Source organism: Chelmon rostratus, chromosome 22 (assembly GCF_017976325.1).
Source record: "Chelmon rostratus isolate fCheRos1 chromosome 22, fCheRos1.pri, whole genome shotgun sequence".
Lineage (NCBI taxonomy): Eukaryota > Metazoa > Chordata > Actinopteri > Chaetodontiformes > Chaetodontidae > Chelmon > Chelmon rostratus.
The window spans coordinates 16,779,929-16,798,540 of NC_055679.1; the positions used below are offsets into that span (position 1 = coordinate 16,779,929).

Genomic DNA, 18,612 nt, shown 5'->3' on the forward strand with positions numbered 1-18,612 from the left:
TTTTTTATGCTAATATGCCGAACGTTTTTTCTGAAGTAAAGGATCTAAAAACCAGCTGACATGCAGTGAGCTGGGACTATAGGGGGCCCCAGAGTCCTGGGTCTCCATGATGGGGGTCCTCACTGTGTTCTGGACTGTACCGGACTATTCTTGTTGCAGTACCGCAGTTGACCACTGAGCAGAATTATCTGAAAGGTGGACTTGAACGCACCGTTTCGATCTGTTCTGATAGATCCGCATGATTGAGCCGTGATAACGGAACATGCTTAAAGGTCAGGGTCTCTGCCCGGCTGGTCCTTCTCTCTCCAGCCCGGGGCAGCACGCCTCACTCCGGGTCCGTCCTCCGCTGTGCTCCGCCCTCTCTGAGGTCACCCTCCTCCTCTTCTCCAGCCATCGACGAAACTTGAAAGGTGACTCCTCAGTTTTGCTCCGCCGGATTTTGTGCCTCCACACGGAGCGATGCTGCGAGGCGAAGCGGCAGAAGTCGGCATGTGAAGCTTTCTGCGGCTGAATCTCGACACGTTAGCGGGAAGATGAGCTCCAGTTCGTAGGCAGCGGTAGGAAACTTTCCCTCCTTCTTTTTGTCCTCGTTTCCGAGGACATGGACGTGAAAACAATCACGGCCTGACCGCCGCGCTGCCGCCTCGGTGTCTGCGGGCTGATCGCGTCGTGATGTGTTCGCATTAAACTGCGGAATAAGCGCGTTTAGCGGCGACGCTCGCGCTTGTTTTGTACGTTTTTTAGCGCAAACTTTTGTAAAAAACGCAAAACTGAACTTCAGGTCGGTGACGTCACGTCGACACGAGCGAGGAGCTGCTGCTCACAGGGAAAAACTACAAACTAAAAGTTATGTTCTCTATGAAAACACGAGCAAATCTCCTTCATTTGGAGTAAAAATGTACTCAGAAAGTTGTGGAGTGTGAAAGTTTACTGCATCCTGTGGTGGAAATTACTTTCAAGTCCTGTTTTCGAGCTATTTGTACTTGAATTGAGTATTTTCCGTGCCATTTAATACCTCTAACTACTCCATTACATCTCAGAGGCAAAGATTGAACTTTTTACTCCACTACATTTGTCTGAAGCTTTAGTTACTCCTCAAATTACATTTCTCCATGCCCTTCCTGTCCAATCAAAATCACGTATCTCCAATTAAATTTCTATAATTTTGATTTACTATTTTTCTGATAAACTGAAGGATGAAGTTTTCCTTCATGTATTAAGAAACTTCTCCACCTTCAGCTAAATCAACTGTTTAAAAAGCCTCTTGGATCATCATCACAAAGCTGAAAACAGGCTGTTTTTCTGAGATACGTGGTTCTCACAGGACGGCGATACTACAAACACATGATGATCTTATAGAATATGATGCATCGCTGTAGATTAAACCAGCCAACAGTATATAAAGTAGTTCAAATGAGCTCAACCTGAAACATCTGCAGCAGTAAAATTAATCCACAAACATCAGATATGATAGAAAAACACTGACAGAGAACATTTTACTGCTACATGTGTACTTTTGCTTTTGATATTTCAAATTTTGCTGATAATATGTACATACTTTTACTAAAGTAAGGTTCTGAATGTAGGAGTTTCACTTCTATTGAAGTATTTTCACAGTGTGGTATTGTAGTAGAGGATCTGAATGCTTCTCTCACCACTGACTGTGTTAATATACAGACATGAAAACAACAGTTACACTTCAGAGTATGTTCTGCTGTTCAGCACTCAGTCCCAGTTCAATGTAAGTGATCCTGGTCAGAAATGTTTGTGTTTATATTCAGTAGTAGAGATGCAATGATTAGTTGATTAATTGATCGGTCCACTGACAGAAAGCTGCTTTGGTAACAAATTAATTGTCTATTAATTGATGTGAGGATTTTCTGTTTCATATCACTGTAATTGAAATGTCTTTAGCTTTTGGTCTGTTAGTTCGAAGACATTATCTTGGGCTCTGGGAGATAATGATAGACACTTTTAACCTATTTATTGACCAAACAACTAATCAGTTAATCAAGAAAATAATCGGCAGATTAATTGCTGATAAAAGTAACTCATAATAGCACCTCGCCTCTGTTTACCAGCATTATTGAATCAAGAAGCTTCAATCAGACTGTAAGTGTGCTGTGTGGCTACTTCAGCCTTTGCATTTAAAGTGCATTTTGTGCACGTTGATGAATGTGTGTGTCCTTTGAGTGGCCGAGGACACTTTTCATATCCATCAAAACCAAATTTAGATTTAAAAAATACTTATGTTGTAAAGCGTAACCTGACCATTGTGGGTAATCTTCACCAAAGTGTATTAATGGCCAGTTTCTTGCGTCTGTCTCTTGCTTGTACACAACATACAGTAGAGTTTAAATGTTTGTGTGTACCTGTGTGTCGCAGGTACGTCACTCCGGCTCCTCCGTTCTCCTGCGTCTCCTCCTGAACTGGTGAGTTTATCTCCTCCTTGTTGTGATGTGGTTTCTGCATGACTCGCCAGCAAAATGTTTACAGTTCGTGTGATGTAACAGGAAACAGTTTGGTGAACTAACAACCTCTGAGAGATGACAGATGTTGCCAAAAAAAGCATTAATTTGTGCCTGTTCCTCTAAAAGACCCAAACCCTGATTATTATGATTAATGTGTGACATGAGTTTATATCATAAAAGTTCATATTACTATCGTTTGATTAAACTTGACGTTTGTTTCTTTTTATATAATTTCTTGCAGTGCCTGTCGATTCAAACATGGCTCGTGGTTGCATCTGCTGCGTTAAATACATGCTCTTCCTCTTCAACCTGCTCTTCTGGGTAATTATTACACACACAAAGTGTTGTTTAGATGTTACCATAAATCAGTAGTAAGATCTGCAAATTATTTAAAGTGTTCTGATTGAATCAGCAGGAAGTGGTTGAGTTTCCTCTGTGTGTTTTCAGCTGGGTGGGTGTGGACTGTTGGGGGTCGGCGTGTGGCTGTCGGTGTCTCAGGGCAGCTTCGCCACCCTGTCGCCCTCCTTCCCGTCGCTCTCCGCCGCCAATGTCATCATCACCCTCGGCACGGTCGTCATGGTGACGGGTTTTCTGGGTTGCCTGGGTGCCATCAAGGAGAACAAGTGCCTGCTGCTGAGTGTGAGTACACTGCAATACCCATCATGCATCTGTGGTGTTTTTGTTTGATTCCTTCCAGTTTGAGCAGACGCTGAAGTTATGCTGTGTTCAGGTTGTGTTGGAATTTTAAACATTACAGCAAAGTTATGGTGAAAAGCAGTGATTTAGAAAAAGTTGTGTCATTTAACATTTTGGAAGTTAATTTATTTTGTTTGCTATATTTTTTAACTTTACTATAGGTGTTATTGTGCTGATAATATTAGAAAAGTCAGGATCAACTCAAACTCCCAAGTTTATTCTTCACGTAATTTATATTTCCAGTGTTTTGCATCAACTTGAATGCACCATTGTTGTGTCCTGCTAAATCTTCCTTTCTCTTACAATTTTCTTCAGTTTTTCATCGTTCTGTTGGTCATCCTCTTGGCTGAACTTATCCTCCTCATCCTGTTCTTCGTCTACACTGACAAGGTAAGACTGTGCAATACACGTTCATATTTATTTTCCTGCTGTACGTGAGTGTGTCTACATATCCCATGAGCCACCTGTTCACCTCTGTTTGCCCAGGTGAGCGAAAATGCCAAACGGGACCTGAAAGAAGGGCTGGTGCTGTATAACACAGATAACAACGCCGGCCTGAGGGATGCATGGAACACCATACAGGGAGAGGTATGTTCCACACATAGACACAAACACGCGTTAAAGGAAAGGGTTTTTAAGGCTTGGAAAAATATGTTTTAAAAAATAAACTGTTTCCTTCTCTCCCACTTGTGCACCAGTGGCGATGTTGTGGCGTGATGAACCACAATGACTGGTACACTGCCCTGCATGACAATGTGGTTCCTGACCGCTGCTGCCAGCAGTTTTACCAGGGCTGTGGACGCAACGCCTCCAATGCCTTCTGGACACGGGTCAGTGTGGTTTTAAAGACAATTGGTATTTTGGGACATGCACGTGTTTGCTTTCTTGCTGATAGTTGGATGAGAAGATTGATTGTTTGCTGTGCATGAAGGTACAGCCGGCTGATTAGCTTAACTTAGCATAAAGACTGGAAGCAGGGGGAAACAGCTCGCCTGATTCTGTCCTAAGGTTAAACATAAAAATAGATCTGCCTACTCAAACCTCTAAGGCTCACTAATTTGTAATAAATAATCAAGCTATAATGTGTTCACTCATTGTTTACAGCTCTTATGCTAAGCTAACAGGCTGCTGGCTATAGCTTAATACTTACTGTACAGACATAAGTGGTGTCCATCTTCTTATCTAACTCTCTGCAAGAAAACCAATACATATGTTTCCAACTATGTGAATGTGTTCCTTTTAAACAAGGAACAAAATAATACAACCTCACAATCAGCTTCAGTCTTTGTCATTTCAAGAGTACAAAAAAAACACTGATGGTTGAAATATTGGTAACAACTATGACTGGAAGTCCAGCTAAAAAGACAATTGTAAACACAAGTAGAGACAAGATTAAAAAACAAGCAGTTCATGGATTTTTAAACTTTGTAAAAAAATCTGTTTCAATTCAATTTTATATTATTCAGCATCAAACACAGCCTTAAAGTTAAACCTTTTGAACTCTGAGTGTAAAATTGTTTGTTATTATAAGTCTGGGTCTTAAACTGGATACCGTCTGATGTGCTGTATTTTCTTTCCCCCTCCTAATTACTGTTGCTGTGTGTTTTCAGGGTTGCTATGAGAAGGTGGAGGAGTGGCTGGATGACAACAAACACCTTCTGGGAACCATCGCCATGTGTGTGTTGGTCATACAGGTAAGCAGCTCTTTGTGTAGCACTTAACCAAACCCTCAGACAGCACTCGTTTATTTATTGTAATGTTTGTTTGTTTGTTTTCCCAGCTCCTTGGTATGGCTTTCTCTATGACACTTTACCAACAGATCCACCGAGCAGGGAAGAAGTATGAAGCCTGATGGGATTGACTCGGCCATACTGTTAATTTTGGGGACAAACATATCACCTTGTGTCCAATCCCATAGCGGCATGTCTGTTACTCTCACCTGTTGTTTATAGTAAAAATAAGCCAGTTATTGTGTGCCACTACAGCCTTTTATCTCACATTCCTTCATCTATCCACCCATTTATTGTTGTGAATAGCATCTTTCTTACATTTTGCTTTTGAAAACCACACTATAATGCGTGTTTTCATGTAAAATATTTGTGATGAGGATAGGTCTGTGACAGAACTGAGATAAAAAAAGACTGAGGAGAACAGGGTTTTTGTCTTGGTTGTTTAAAGTCATGCCTGTGGAAAAATACAAGTGGATCTATTCAGATACGGTAAAACAAGCCTTGTGTACTAACACGTTCAATAAAAGCACTCTTCACAAGTGTTTGAATGTTTTCTTTCAGGCGTACTGATAGTTACTGACTCGTTGACCTCATTACTTTTCCTTACAGTTCTGGTATCTGCTTTCACCCTGACTGTCAAACACCAACTCTTTGTTTATACAGATAAAAACAGGGTGAGCACCAGGTCATTTCTAACTTAAACAAAGGTCACATCATGTCAATCAATAAACTGTTTGATCACTTGAGGTGCAAAACATTTCACCTGTTTCTGAGCTGATACTGAAATTCCTTTGCCTGCTGTTATCACTAAATAACTGATGACTTGTTGAAGGTAACATGACATTTATGTGTTTATGATAGTAGCTAACTGTTTAAATGGCCTCACTTACATTCTCTGACAGGCAGCACACACAATGAGTTGGAAGCTGCAAGCCCAATGTGTTAAATATTAGCTACAACCAGCAGCCCGTTATCTTAGCCTAGCATAAATATCGGACATGGGCTAACAGTCTAGGTTGCCAGGCAACCAGTGGAGAACCCAGGAAGTAGACAGAGCAGTGCTAGCTACCTGTTAGCACGTATTTCCAAAAATGTTTCCAAAGTATTGCCTTAAAATCTCAGTTGTAGCCGTCAGTATAATTAGTATAGTACCTTTAGTAACCTGAATGACTCAGCAGGAAGTTATGTTCCGGTTATAAATCCAACGTTTTCTCGTTGTCATAGACGACGTTGCCTTTAATGACGACGTAACGGATTAGCTCCTGATGTCCTCCAAGCTGGTAGATCAGATGCTCCCAGCTGCAGTGAAACACAGGAGAAGGTCTGTTTCACACACAAATGTATAAATACACAAGACCAGGAATTCAGAAAATGAATATATATTACTACTTGTAGTTAAACTTTTATTTTAGTTAGACTTGGTGCTAAGGTTAAATCGGTTGATTTAGCATGTTATAATGGGTATTATTTGCACGTAGCATTTCTGCTGTCACCATGAATGTGTTCTTTAATTGGTAACATAAAAAAAAGCTTTGTAAAGCTGCATTTTACAGCCAAATGTAAGCAGCACCAGGTCAACAGTGAATGAACTTTGGGACGAAGCAACATTTGTTGGTATCATTTACATGGATAAAGAAAAACAGATCTGTTTCGGAGCCTGTGCTGACTGAAATCACACAGGCTATCTTAGATTTGGACAATTCTCCTCCTACTATGTTATCATGTATGCAAAGTAAGTAATGTAACTGCACTGTACTGAGGTCAGATCTAGCTTGAGCCCTCCTGCCAGTCATGCTACTTCTAATTACCCAAATCTTCCTGTATATGTGCATTAACTATATAAAAAAGCAGGAAAGTGCTCATATACATTGTATATCATCTCTTCTAGTTTAGTCATTAGAAATTATTTTTGTTTAGTATGTATCATGCACTTTCTAAATACATCAGCCAAAAAAATGACAGTGACTCCACGAGGCCTTTTTAAATAAATGGAGGACTAGTCTTAATCTTTAAATACGGTCTGGATCTATAATATGTAGCCATGTAAGATATAACTTTTCATAAACGAGGATAGTTGTTTTTGTACATAAAAACACAAAATTGGAGGCATCCTGCTGCCTTATGATGTCTTTTTTACCATGAACTTATATTGCAGTAATGGCATAAAATAATATTTGACAGAAAACCTTACCAGCAGTGGTAGACGTATTGACATTCTGTATTCTCAAAGTGAAAGCAGCAATACTACATTGTAAACACTAACTGCAGACTAGTAAAGGTCCTGAATTTCCAATTTTATTTAAGTAAAAGTACAGAAATAGTAGAAAATTGTAGAGCAATAAAGAAAAATGGACCCAGCGAGTGTTAACCTGTCAGACATTATTATTGCTGATACCTTAATGTGTAAGTAGTAGTTTACTGTTATAATAGATAATCACATGTGTTGTATGTATATATACATTTCAAACTGAAAACTAATTATAACCATCAAATACATGTGGTGGAGTAGAAGTATAAAGTCAGATAAAATGGGAATACTCAAGGAAAGTACAAGTACTAAAGCATTTTACATAAATACAGCACTTGAATAACTGTATTAGTTACTTTTCAGTGCTGATATGTGGTTCTCCATTCATTATCATATCACTATTTTATCCCTCCCATTACTTGATGAGTGTAGCTGACAAACACAGAGATGTGTCATTCATCACCACATTCGTTTCTGTGTGTAAAAATCTTTGTGTGTGCTGATTTACCGTGTGGTGTTCAGGATCAGCAGGTCTCCGTGTTTTTTCATCTCCAGGGAGCCATGTGTGTGGGAGCGCCCGAGGGCGTAGGCTGCGTTGATGGTGGCCGCAGCCAAAGCCTCCGGCATGGACATCCTCATGTTGACACAGGCCAGGTGCATGACTAACGGCTGAGGAAGGGGGACAGGACAGAGACACGGCATGAGTTGTAGCCACCACGCAGCCCTCCTCTTCTTTTCACCTCCACACCTCTCCGGCTGAACTCACCATGGAGCAGCAGTAGGCGTTGGGGTTGAAGTCGCTGCCGAGGGCAACGATTACTCCAGCTTCCAGCATGTCTCTGGCCCGAGGCTGCGGCAGCCTGAACACACACACACACACACAGATTATTAGACAACTCACAGCCATGAGGGGTGTGTGAGTATTTGTGTGTGTTGCAGTCATGGAGGAAGCATTCAGATCCTTTATTTAAGTAAATGTACAAACGCCACAATGTAAAAATACTCCATTACAAATAAAAGTCTTGCATTTAAAATCTTACTTAAAGCAAAAGTATGCAAGTATAATCAGGGAAATGTACTTTAAAGTATTACAATTAAAAGTACTCATGCAGAAAAATGGCTGGTGTGATTTTTATATTCTTGTATGAATCTTATTATCAAGTTTAAAGCATGAAACTATGAACAAAAGTTACAAAACCTCACATTTGGGATGCTGTAAAATTTTGGCATTGTTGCATGAAAAATGGCAATTAATTGTATATACTGTTGTTCAATTTGAATTTTAAATGCAAAAATGGATTTTGTAAAGTAACAAGTTACTAACAAGTAACTAAAGCCATCACAGTCACAAAAAGCAAAGTAAAAAAGTGCTGTGGTATAAAGTACCTCAGATTACTGTACTGTACTTTTGTACCGTTACATTCCACCACTAGTGTTACTGTACCGCAGGATGTAAGCTGTAGTTGGCAGGAGGACAGCAGCGGTTTTTGCTGTTGCCATGGCAGCGATCCCCTCGTCTGTGACCTCCTCCAGGTGACTGATGGCTAAAGCTCCAAGCTCTGCACCCAGCTGACAGGCAGGCAGGCAGGCAGACAGACAGACAGACACTCAATTAATTGTAATTCAGTTTATCGAGACAAGATGAATCCAAATTAAAATAATTTAGCATTTTCATCATTTATCAAAATAAAATGCAGCTTTTCCCCGTAAAATAGTGATTTGACGAATAGTGATGATCGACATTGTCCCTTATTTTTTTAGACGCCTCATATAACATGCAGCTAATAAATTAATTAACTAAATCCTCAGCCGATGAACTGATGACTAAATTAATTGTTATTTGCAGCCCTCCTTCTGTGTTAACCAGCATGTCAGATGAAAACAAATGTTTAACAGCATTAAGAAATATTAACTTGGGTTAGGGTTTTCCCAAAAATTATTTTCCCAAATTATTATATGACTAAAAAATGTAATAATAGATGAATTCATACATTGTGAATGAATTGCAGTCATTTTTTTAGGGTTTGTAAGATGAACACAGGCCAAAAAGCTCTGATAAACCTACTGAGCATCAAACAGCACACAGATAGGCAGCTAGTAAAGAACCAGATACTTTCCACAAGAGTTGGTGGAGACCAAAACAGAGTAAATGATTGGACTTGCATCCATCAGGTGGCCTGAAACTCCTAATGAACGACTAATAAAACTGCTTTGTGTCTGCTAAATGTATACATTGAAGGAAGTAATTGAATAATTCAGTCCTGCAATCCTTCCATCATTAAAGGGGAAATCCACCGTTTTGATACATCAAAGTCTGTTTACAGGAAGTTCAAAAATAAAATCCAAAATTAAATCTGGAGATGTGGAGCTAGAAAGAAGTGAGATTCAGACCTCTGTAGCCTCCTCGTCTCATCTCTGCTTGAGGTTAGCGGCTCGATGGTCTATTAGCCACTACTAGCATAACACACATGAATCTGACTGAACTCTCGGCAGTCAAACTGCATTGTGGGTAATGTAAGCAGCAGGTTTTAACAAGGAAGGAGAATGTGGAATAAGATTGACGACAATGGTACAAGAGTGTATTGCTGAATTTTTTGTTGACTGTTTCAGAGAGGCGTTTATCCACCATAGAGGTCATTTTGGACACAGGAGCTTGTGGTGCTGTTCAGGAGTCTGTTATACCTGAGCAGAGTTCATGGGATGAAGCTCATCTCCGTGGAAGTTGATGTTGAGGCCCATGTCTTTACCAGCCTGCAGGATGGAGTGAGTAGAGCTGAGGTCAAACACTCCCTGCTCGCAGAACACGTCTATGTTGTCCACGCTGAGAGTCCCAGCAGACATCTTCTCTTTCAGACGTGGCAGCTGAACACGCAGGATGTCCTCTGTGGCTTCAGCAACCGTCTTTCCTCTGAATAAAGGACAGAGAAGCACAGTTAAGACTGAATTTTCAGGATGTGATGTGAAAGGGCATCATTTTGAAGACGGCCCATACTTGGGCACTGCATGGGCTCCGCAGTAGGTTGAGGAGATGTTGATGGGCAGGGTGCATCTGGCCGCCTCGATCACCTCCAGCATCTTGAGCTCAGTCTGCAGCTCCAGGCCGTATCCGCTCTTACACTCCACCAGGGTTGTACCTGCTCGCTGCATCCGGACCAACCTGCTGCTGAGGGAGGCCAGCAGCTCTGAGGAGCTGGCAGCTCGAGTGTGCTCCACTGTGAAGTGGATCCCTCCGCCGGCCCGGTGCACATCCATATAGGTGGCACCTGCAAGCTGCAAGAGTGCATGCATTTCATCCAACTTTGAGCTAATGTGGTTGTGGAATTTAAAGAAAAAAGGTTCAAAACATATTTACCTTCATTGCAAATTCATGCACTCTGTCACCAGCCCAGACCGGATGGGTATGGGCGTCCACCAACCCTGAAACAAGATGGTTATTCAAATACTAATCACTGATTTTATGTATCAATAGTCCATGACGGCTCATGCTCAGCTAATGAGCAAAACCATCAAAGTCCCAGCTGACACTCACCTGGCAGGACACACATTCCTGCAGCATCAATCACTTTGTCAAAGGACGTCTCTGGATACTGGGCTCTGATGATTTCAGCAGGCCCCACAGCTTTAATCAGCCCATCACTAAATGAAGAAATAATTTACTTTACATCAACATGTACTGAACCAAATGTTTAAGTTGAGACAGTAATACTTCAAATGTTCAAATTTGGCTACTGTACAGAGGACAAACCTTTTTGTAACAACATGACACCCTCAAACCAAACTACACCTTTCTTTGCCCCACTAATGGTGAGCAAATGGCAACAGTGACAAATAAGATAAAAAAGAAAAAAAACAGAATATCCACCAATATTTAAGACACAAGGAAATAAAGTGACATTATAGTGGCAAAAGTTTTCATCCATCCAGTTCTTTTACTTGTTGTGTAATGAGCTACTACCACCTGTGAGTAGCGCCATTGTGCATTATTTCACATTAGACCTGTGCTGCAGGGAATACTTTCACTTCAGCTTTTAGGGGAAAAAAAGAAAAAATTCCCCAACCTGAAGATCAACTAGAGCTGCACTGACATTCAATCTGCAGGTATGAAGGAAATCTACATGAGAACTAATGCTAAATGTCACATTTCTTCACAAACTCATATAAAGCTGAATTAAATGTGTGAAACTTACCTTCCTATTACTACGCTCCCATTTTCAATCACACAAAGATTTTGCATCTCATGTTTCATCATGTACTTCTCTCCATTGTTGCAGATCAGAACCACCTGTTCGGCATTCTTCACCAGCAGTCTGAAATTACTGGACATTTTGATTCATCCAAAGCAGAGACACTTACTTCACAGTGACTGGTTTTCAACTAGTTTGGGAACAAGGCAAATATTTGTCCAGGAGAGCAGAGTTTAAAGTGCAGAGAGAGGCGGCGCTTCTGCCAGACATCTGAGACATTAATCTTGTGAATCTTTCTGTAATTAAAGAGCTACTTTCTTTAGATATCACATGCAAAAACCACAACAACCATTTTAAGAAAGGGTATAATCATTTATTGTGTCTGTATCACAATGTCACAAAAAAAATTGGCCTTACATAAAGTAGAAAAAAAATCATTTTCAAAACTGCTGGACAAATAACCAAAAACCCCCAAGCGTTCATTGGTTTCACATGGTGAAAACACAAACACACATAAAGTCGGCTACGAGGTACGGTCACACTCAGAGCAACAGGTCGAGTCACTACAGCACGTCACTCCCTCATCTCCCCGTCTTCTTCCTCCTCTTCTACACCTCTGATGTACAAAACATTATTGCACCTGTAGGAATGAAACGCAGCTGTTAGCACACACACTACTGCCAGAAGAAGACAGAGGCACAATGGTGGATCATGAAGTGTTCCTCTACTTCAACCACTGATTTCTTTGAAAAATGGCATGTGAATTATTAACACGGGTTAGTTATGGTAGTTAAGAATCTTAAGGCTGTTAAAAAAATTAAACTCTGTATTGCTACGCTAAAAACACACTGATTCTGCTTTTGCAAGCAGAATTTGTTATGTTTTCTTAGCAAAGCCCTTAACAAAACAGCATTATGTTCTTTTAAATAACAGTAAATGTAAAATTAAGTAAACATATAAAGAAGTCTCGACTGAACAAGTTATGAAATAAAGATGAAAACATGTTAAAGGTTTGCAACATACCTGATAAGCACTTCACCGAGGTGACCTGCCAAAGCTCCATCCACATATTCTTCTGTGTTTGCCAGCTGTCAGAAAAACATGTAAATATAAAGGTCAAGTGTATTTGCACGGCTTTCAGTCCCAAAACTAGGGAGGATACTTGTTTCCTTTGATCTAAGCTTGGGATACTAAAACCCCAATAAAAAATAAAGAGAGAAAATGCTTTCTGCACAATTTATACTACAGAAGAAGAGATGCTGGCAACTATGAGATAAATGTAGAAAAAATATTTAATTATTAATTAATTAAAACACCTACAGTTTAATTAATTAAACTGTAAGCATCTGTGGTAGTCACAGTACACTCTCAAAGCCCTTGAAAGTATATGATAAAGGATCCTCTTAATTTTAAAGTTTAAAAGATGCTGCTTTTATGGGCTGCATGGCAGCCACAACTACAAACACTTGGGGTTTAACTTTTCCACTCAATAAATTTTACGATGTCTTGTAAGAAAGAAAGAACTCCTTCTGAATGTAGACTCGACAGCTGAACTTGGTGTACAAAAGTACAGGTGTTACAATTTGCTTGTTGAAGGAAGTTATGTTCATAAGCACTGTGTGTAGTTGATGGTAAGCTGCTTATATGAAGGCCAAGTGGAAGCTCTGAAGCTTATTCATTATGCCTAATTCCTCAAAAGTTTTATATGGCTCTTGTCTTGTTATTTTATCAGATAACTTTGTTGCCTGTTTGACGTGAGCATAAGCTCATCTTTCTTTAAAAATGTGAATAATTCAAAGCCAAGAGGAACAAGCCAAAATGTGAAATTAACAAAAAATGCAACACTGACTGGTTGATTTATTAGTAGATCAACAATGTCACAATATCCCAAAAGACTTTCAGTATTCTCTTTGTGAAAGCAAGGATGAGCACATCAGAATCACTTTGATCGGCAAACATACAATAAACACAGGAATTTGACTTAGTGATACAGCACCGTGAACAAGAAAGTTAAAGATTGATAAATAGCATTTGTATTGGAATAAGGCATACAATTTCAGTGTTATTCTCACCTGCATATTCATGTACCCATCCACTGACACCAGGTAGCCCTTGTACTCCATACCCCACTTCAGTTTCACCATCACTGGTTTTCCTGTCAGGCCATTCAGGAATGGCTTTGGGTTCAGAGGTAAACTCTATGGAGGAAGATGATGAGACAGGTTATTATACACAGTTTACTATATTAAACTTCGTCTACATTAGATAAATATACATATATATTGTGACAGCATCCTCCAACATTACCTAGGGAATTACTTACTGTCACAAAGGATTGAGGGGAGTTTAGTTGAAAAAATCATCCAAATAACTGCGGTGTAGCATATCACCAACATATGCCAAATGAAATCGTGTATCTAGTGACCTTTTCTGACACGTGATGTTATTATAGTAAATTCGGCACAAAACATTTTACCAGTTACTTGTCATTTCAAACATAACACAGCTCTCTGAAGAGCTGATGTGCTTTGATGCATGGCTTTAAATTGGATAATTTTAGAATAAACAAAATTTAAGCTCCATTAATATTTACAGCCGGTGCTGCTGTGTTGTGACTGGAAGTTTATCTTACTGAAAACCAGCTGCTGGTATCCTGCATCCTATAGAATACACCGTACAGACGCCTAAATGCATTATGAGAAATTAAACACCTAATTTTGTAACATTATCATCTTGTTCATCGAGGGTGTACAGTTTCAACAAACAACAAGCCAGTGAGGATGGCCAGGCAACCAAAACAAGCAACAATGTCTTTGCAGGTAGAGATATAAAGCTAGGTGTTCGCGTTGGAAGCAAGTTCCATGTCAGGTATGTCCAAACTATTCCATAAAGGGCGATGTGGCTGCAGGTTTTCGTACCAACCAAGGAAAAGCATACCAGGCTGGACTCATTTAATCAGCTGATCTGTCTTCAGCTGATAACGAAGTGATCCCTTGATGTTGATTGGTTGGCTTGGTGCGCTCCTTTTTGGTTGGAACGAAAACCTGCAGCCACACGGCCCTTTATGGAATAGTTTGGACATGCCTGTTCTATGTTGTATAAAACGTACGGTTTGCCAATAAGCATATGCTAGCCAAATTACGCGATTTCGGAATGGAGTTTGGTTTAAATTTCTCTCTACATGCGCTGGGCCAAACTCAAACACAATGCAATACTGCAGCCTCATTACTGTTTAAGTAATCTATGTGAATTTTACATATTACACTGCTTGTGTGCGTAAACGTGAGAGACTCATTCATTTCAAATTATGAATGAGAAGCTAACATAGCTAATGCTAACTAGCAAATAGGCTACTATCTTTACGCGGTGATAATGAAAACAACCCTTCGACACATTCGACGAGTTGATAGCAAACATTAGTAAGATATACTCACCATTTCTGTTCTATTTAATTCTGTGTGGGAATTAGTAAATGTTGTAACTTTTCGTCACAATAACGTTTGTGCTCCGCAAACCAGCACACGCTTTACCGCCGAGCAGGAAGTGCGACACTTTGACCTCTGAGGAGTCTTCATGTTTTTGCATACTACCGCCTAGTGGTTTGACGTTAACATTACAACGTAAGTCAATGACAGCCCCCCTCCACTGAAATAAGTTTTTTGATTAAAAATACTCCATTACAAAAGTATATTCATGAAAATGTACTTTAAGTATTAACATGTTTAATGCAGAAAAATGGCCCTCCTCACTGTTACTGCTGTTATAAATTCTAACATAAAATTATTATTACTCACGCATTCATACAAAAACAGGATTTCACTCTTGGTTGACATTGAGATTATTTGTAATTTCTACTGATTTTGCTATTTTGTATAGTACAACAACTAAACAATATATTCAGCCTCATAACACACACACACACACACACACACACACACAAATATTACTCTGTGGAGTGATAGAAAAACTACATGCTTTATTTGTGTTTTTATTCATTTTTACTTTCACCACAACCTTTGTTAAATATCAGAAAACTTATAATGTTTAAGTTAGAAAAAGAGAAATTGAAACTAAACTACATTCTTTAAAGACTAAAGCTACACTGTTTATGCAATACCTGCTCTGTAGAATAATTCCCTTTAACATGAATGTTGACAAAGAATTATTCAGTAATTGAAAACTCTGACCTGTTTAGGAGAAGACAGTGAAATGACTGTCATATCTGGGTCGTGCTGGCTCTCTGTCTGGGCAGCTATTTCTCTCCAGGCGCAAACAGTCTGAAGATTTCACTCATTTTTCTGCACTGGAGCGTTCAGCTGTTACTAAAGCTTCTGACAAGTTCAAACCTGATACTTTGAATAAAACTAGCATCTGATTTCTCACAGTAAAGGCCTGGGTTCTGTCAGAAAATTCCTCTGAAATTGCACTAGAGCTTTCTTTGCATGTTTGAAATACTCATATCCTTACATCATTTAGCCTATTTTTCTTCCCTCTCATTTTTGAGCTTCCCTCTGTGTAATTAACCAATCCGTCAGGCAGTCACCATGTCAGTTATAGCAAGGTAACAATGTGTGTGTGTGTGTGTGTGTGTGGGTCTATATGAGAACAGGGGCAGGGCCAGATAGGTGGCTGGTGGTGGCATAGGCCCCTCCTGGAGCCTGATCCCGGTGTCAGAGTCAGAAAGGTGATAGCTAGGTGAGTTGTTAGCATCAGGGTTACTGTGTGAGACAAAAAAAATGACCACAAAGAGGTGCAAAATAACAACAAAGACATGCCCAATGACCATAAAGAGACACAAAGCAACCACAAAGAGATGAAAAATTATCAAAAAGAGACACAAACTGAGCACAAAGATAAGAAAAACATCAACAATGAGACACCGAACGTCTACAAAGAGATGCAACGTGACCAGAAAGTGACACAAAGTGACAAAGTCTCTGAGTGTTGCTCCTGTGTAGGTGGGCTCTGTCTATCCCCTGGTTGAGAAGGGAAATAGTCTGGCTGAGTACAGCAGCACAAGCCTGAAACTTTGCGCAGCAGCTTTTTACGTGTCGGTATCATCACTCGGAGGAATACGGCTTTGTTGAAGAGGCCAGTCGGATCATTCCAGTCTGATGACGAACAGCCTTTGAAGTCTGCAGACGGCTGAGAGCTGCCTGCTGCAGCCGAGAGAAAGAAGTTAACACTGAAGGTGCCTGTGGAGTGGACGAACTGCAGGAAGTGTAAAGCATGGGACCCACAAACCTCCCCAACCGTGTGCAAAAGTCCAGCGTTTGGCAAGGGCCAGATGTTTCAGCCGCAGCAGTAGTACGGCTCTATTGATGGCTGGCCCGCTGCTTTGTTCCAGGCTGAGAGATCTCAACAACTGCTGGATGGATTAGCACACAGTTCGGTCAGGAACAACTGTACTTATGTTGGTGATCCTTCCGCTCCTGTAGCGCCATCACCAGGCCTCAATCTTAGCATAAAGCCTGTAAACAGGGGGTTTAAATCTCTGAGAAAGATCATAGTTTTCTTCTAGGACCAGTGAGTGAAGCAGAACACACAGAACAAAGTGACCAGGTGAGATAGTTTCACTTGGCTCACTGCTTATTGGACATGGGTCAGAAGCACAGAAAGCAGGTCATGGTCCGATTACACAGCAGACGGAGAAGCCAAAACCATGCTGTGTTCAGTGGAGCTTGACCCAAAATGGGCCGGAGCGGAAAGAACAGCTTTCCAACATCAGTTTCCTTCCACAAGTGCTGCGGTTGTTTTGTACCATTGCTGAGCACAGGGGGGCACCCTGCAGCCTGCACGCTGCTGGCTCGTACTGTCCCAGCAGGCTGGAGCACAAGATGAGGTTTTCTCACTAAAATAATCTAAGTTGTGGTGGCTTAAAGCTCATTTTTTTTACTTTCATCCCATCTCTCTCTTCTTCTTATGGGCTGTTAAGCAGCCATTGTTGGGAGCAGACGGCCATGTCGAAAGCAGAACTGGAATTTAAAAGCTTGCAGTTTATTTACTGGCTTGCATTTTTCACTGGGTTTGTATGGACACCGACAATGTTGTCAACAAAGGCCGCAGCCGGGTTCAGCTGAGCAACCAATCGGCGTAATTCGAAGTGCGTCAGCGGCTCATCCAGCATCACTTCGTGTGTGTGCACTTTGTCCATCCAAAGCCAATTAGTCAGAAATGTGGATATGAGCACTCATTTACGCCCCATATCAGCTTTTCATCAGACTCCACGTGGTCTGTACAGGGGGGCCCAAACTCTGGCAAGTCATGGACTCTGGTATTAATATGATATTTACTCAAGTAATGAACTTGAGGAAAGAAAAGTCCCTCAAATTTCCCCTTTATGTGATTTTAAACTCCATCTCTGAGGGAAATGTAGTTTTTACAGTTAGTGGACAGCAATTATGGTTATATTTATGATGCTTAATTACATGTAGTATAATCAATATTTAGAATATTAGATTAGTGTATTAAGTGTGTAACTGCTATTAGCTCCATCAATCAGCCAGAACATTAAAATGCTGCTTAAATACTGATGCATCACTAATAGAAAGCAAATAATGTTATATATGATGAGACTGACAGGGTGATTTTCCTGCAGAGGCAGTACTTTTGCTGTTATACTGTAAATACTTTTACTTCAGTTAGAATCTGAATGAAGAACTTTGACTTTGGAGCACTTTTACTTTTTTTTGACATGTTAGGCAAGATACCAACGGCAGAATGTAACTAAGTACATTAACTCAATGTAATGTCTCTACTTTTTACTCCACTACATTTACTTTTTATCTTTAGTTACAAGTTACTTTGCAGATTTGCAGTATTTTTACTCTGCAGGCTCTTCTATTAGAGTTAGACCCCCTGCAGGTCCCTCATGTTGTGAGGAACAGGCTGTGGAAGAAGTAGAAGAAGTAGCAACACCAGAAATACTCTGCAGTAAAAGTACTGCCATTAAAAAAGCACTTGAGTAGAACTACAACTGCATCATAGCATCAAAAGTACCAAAAGTAGCAGAACAGCCTATTCAGACTAATGCATCTTATATTATTAGATTATGATTTTTGATGCATTAATGTGTAAACATTAAAATAAATACTGCAGCTGGTAAAGGTGGAGTAATTTAGTTACTGTAAGTCATAGTTTATTAGTTGATGTATATTTAGTATTAATAATCTGAGCCTGCACAGCAGCTCTTAATGTTGTCAAATAAAAGTGTCTTCGAGTGGAAATATGAAGGATCAGAGAGCAGAAATACTGCAGTAAAGTAGCTGAGAATCGTACTTCAG

At 40.1% G+C, this 18,612-nt stretch overlaps 3 protein-coding genes across 3 annotated transcripts; 1 reads left to right on the forward strand and 2 right to left on the reverse strand.

Annotated features, from left to right (window-relative positions):
• The first annotated feature begins 376 nt into the window (after positions 1-376).
• Positions 377-5,455, forward strand: LOC121625708 (tetraspanin-9). Its single transcript, XM_041963922.1, has 9 exons — positions 377-557; positions 2,386-2,432; positions 2,713-2,792; positions 2,919-3,110; positions 3,483-3,557; positions 3,654-3,755; positions 3,866-3,997; positions 4,778-4,861; positions 4,948-5,455. The coding sequence occupies exons 3-9, from the start codon at positions 2,730-2,732 to the stop codon at positions 5,017-5,019; spliced, it is 720 nt and encodes a 239-aa protein (XP_041819856.1). The 5' UTR covers positions 377-557; positions 2,386-2,432; positions 2,713-2,729; the 3' UTR covers positions 5,020-5,455.
• A 551-nt stretch (positions 5,456-6,006) lies between these two features.
• On the reverse strand, positions 6,007-11,469 carry amdhd1 (amidohydrolase domain containing 1). The gene is made up of 9 exons (XM_041964337.1): positions 11,333-11,469; positions 10,675-10,781; positions 10,498-10,562; positions 10,138-10,415; positions 9,828-10,053; positions 8,590-8,714; positions 7,912-8,005; positions 7,654-7,814; positions 6,007-6,196 (listed from the first exon to the last, which is right to left on the reverse strand). Exons 1-9 carry the CDS (start codon positions 11,467-11,469, stop codon positions 6,091-6,093), a joined length of 1,299 nt encoding a protein of 432 aa, XP_041820271.1. The 3' UTR covers positions 6,007-6,090.
• A 218-nt stretch (positions 11,470-11,687) lies between these two features.
• On the reverse strand, positions 11,688-14,879 carry snrpf (small nuclear ribonucleoprotein polypeptide F). Its single transcript, XM_041964202.1, has 4 exons — positions 14,764-14,879; positions 13,402-13,527; positions 12,353-12,417; positions 11,688-11,969 (listed from the first exon to the last, which is right to left on the reverse strand). Exons 1-4 carry the CDS (start codon positions 14,764-14,766, stop codon positions 11,903-11,905), a joined length of 261 nt encoding a protein of 86 aa, XP_041820136.1. The 5' UTR covers positions 14,767-14,879; the 3' UTR covers positions 11,688-11,902.
• Between the last annotated feature and the right edge of the window lie 3,733 nt (positions 14,880-18,612).

Excerpts from the sequence above, each read along its gene's own strand:
- LOC121625708 (XM_041963922.1), top strand. The coding sequence starts at position 2,730 with ATGGCTCGTGGTTGCATCTGCTGCGTTAAATACATGCTCTTCCTCTTC. Across the intron at positions 2,793-2,918 it reads TCTTCAACCTGCTCTTCTGG|CTGGGTGGGTGTGGACTGTT; the intron begins GTAATTATTACA and ends GTGTGTTTTCAG. Across the intron at positions 4,862-4,947 it reads TGTGTGTGTTGGTCATACAG|CTCCTTGGTATGGCTTTCTC; the intron begins GTAAGCAGCTCT and ends TTGTTTTCCCAG.
- amdhd1 (XM_041964337.1), bottom strand. The coding sequence starts at position 11,469 with ATGTCCAGTAATTTCAGACTGCTGGTGAAGAATGCCGAACAGGTGGTT. Across the intron at positions 8,715-9,827 it reads ATCCCATGAACTCTGCTCAG|CTGGGTGCAGAGCTTGGAGC; the intron begins GTATAACAGACT and ends CCTGCCTGTCAG. Across the intron at positions 7,815-7,911 it reads ACGCCTACTGCTGCTCCATG|CCGTTAGTCATGCACCTGGC; the intron begins GTGAGTTCAGCC and ends CCCCTTCCTCAG.
- snrpf (XM_041964202.1), bottom strand. Across the intron at positions 12,418-13,401 it reads ATGGGTACATGAATATGCAG|CTGGCAAACACAGAAGAATA; the intron begins GTGAGAATAACA and ends TTTTTCTGACAG. Across the intron at positions 11,970-12,352 it reads CTCGGTGAAGTGCTTATCAG|GTGCAATAATGTTTTGTACA; the intron begins GTATGTTGCAAA and ends TCATTCCTACAG.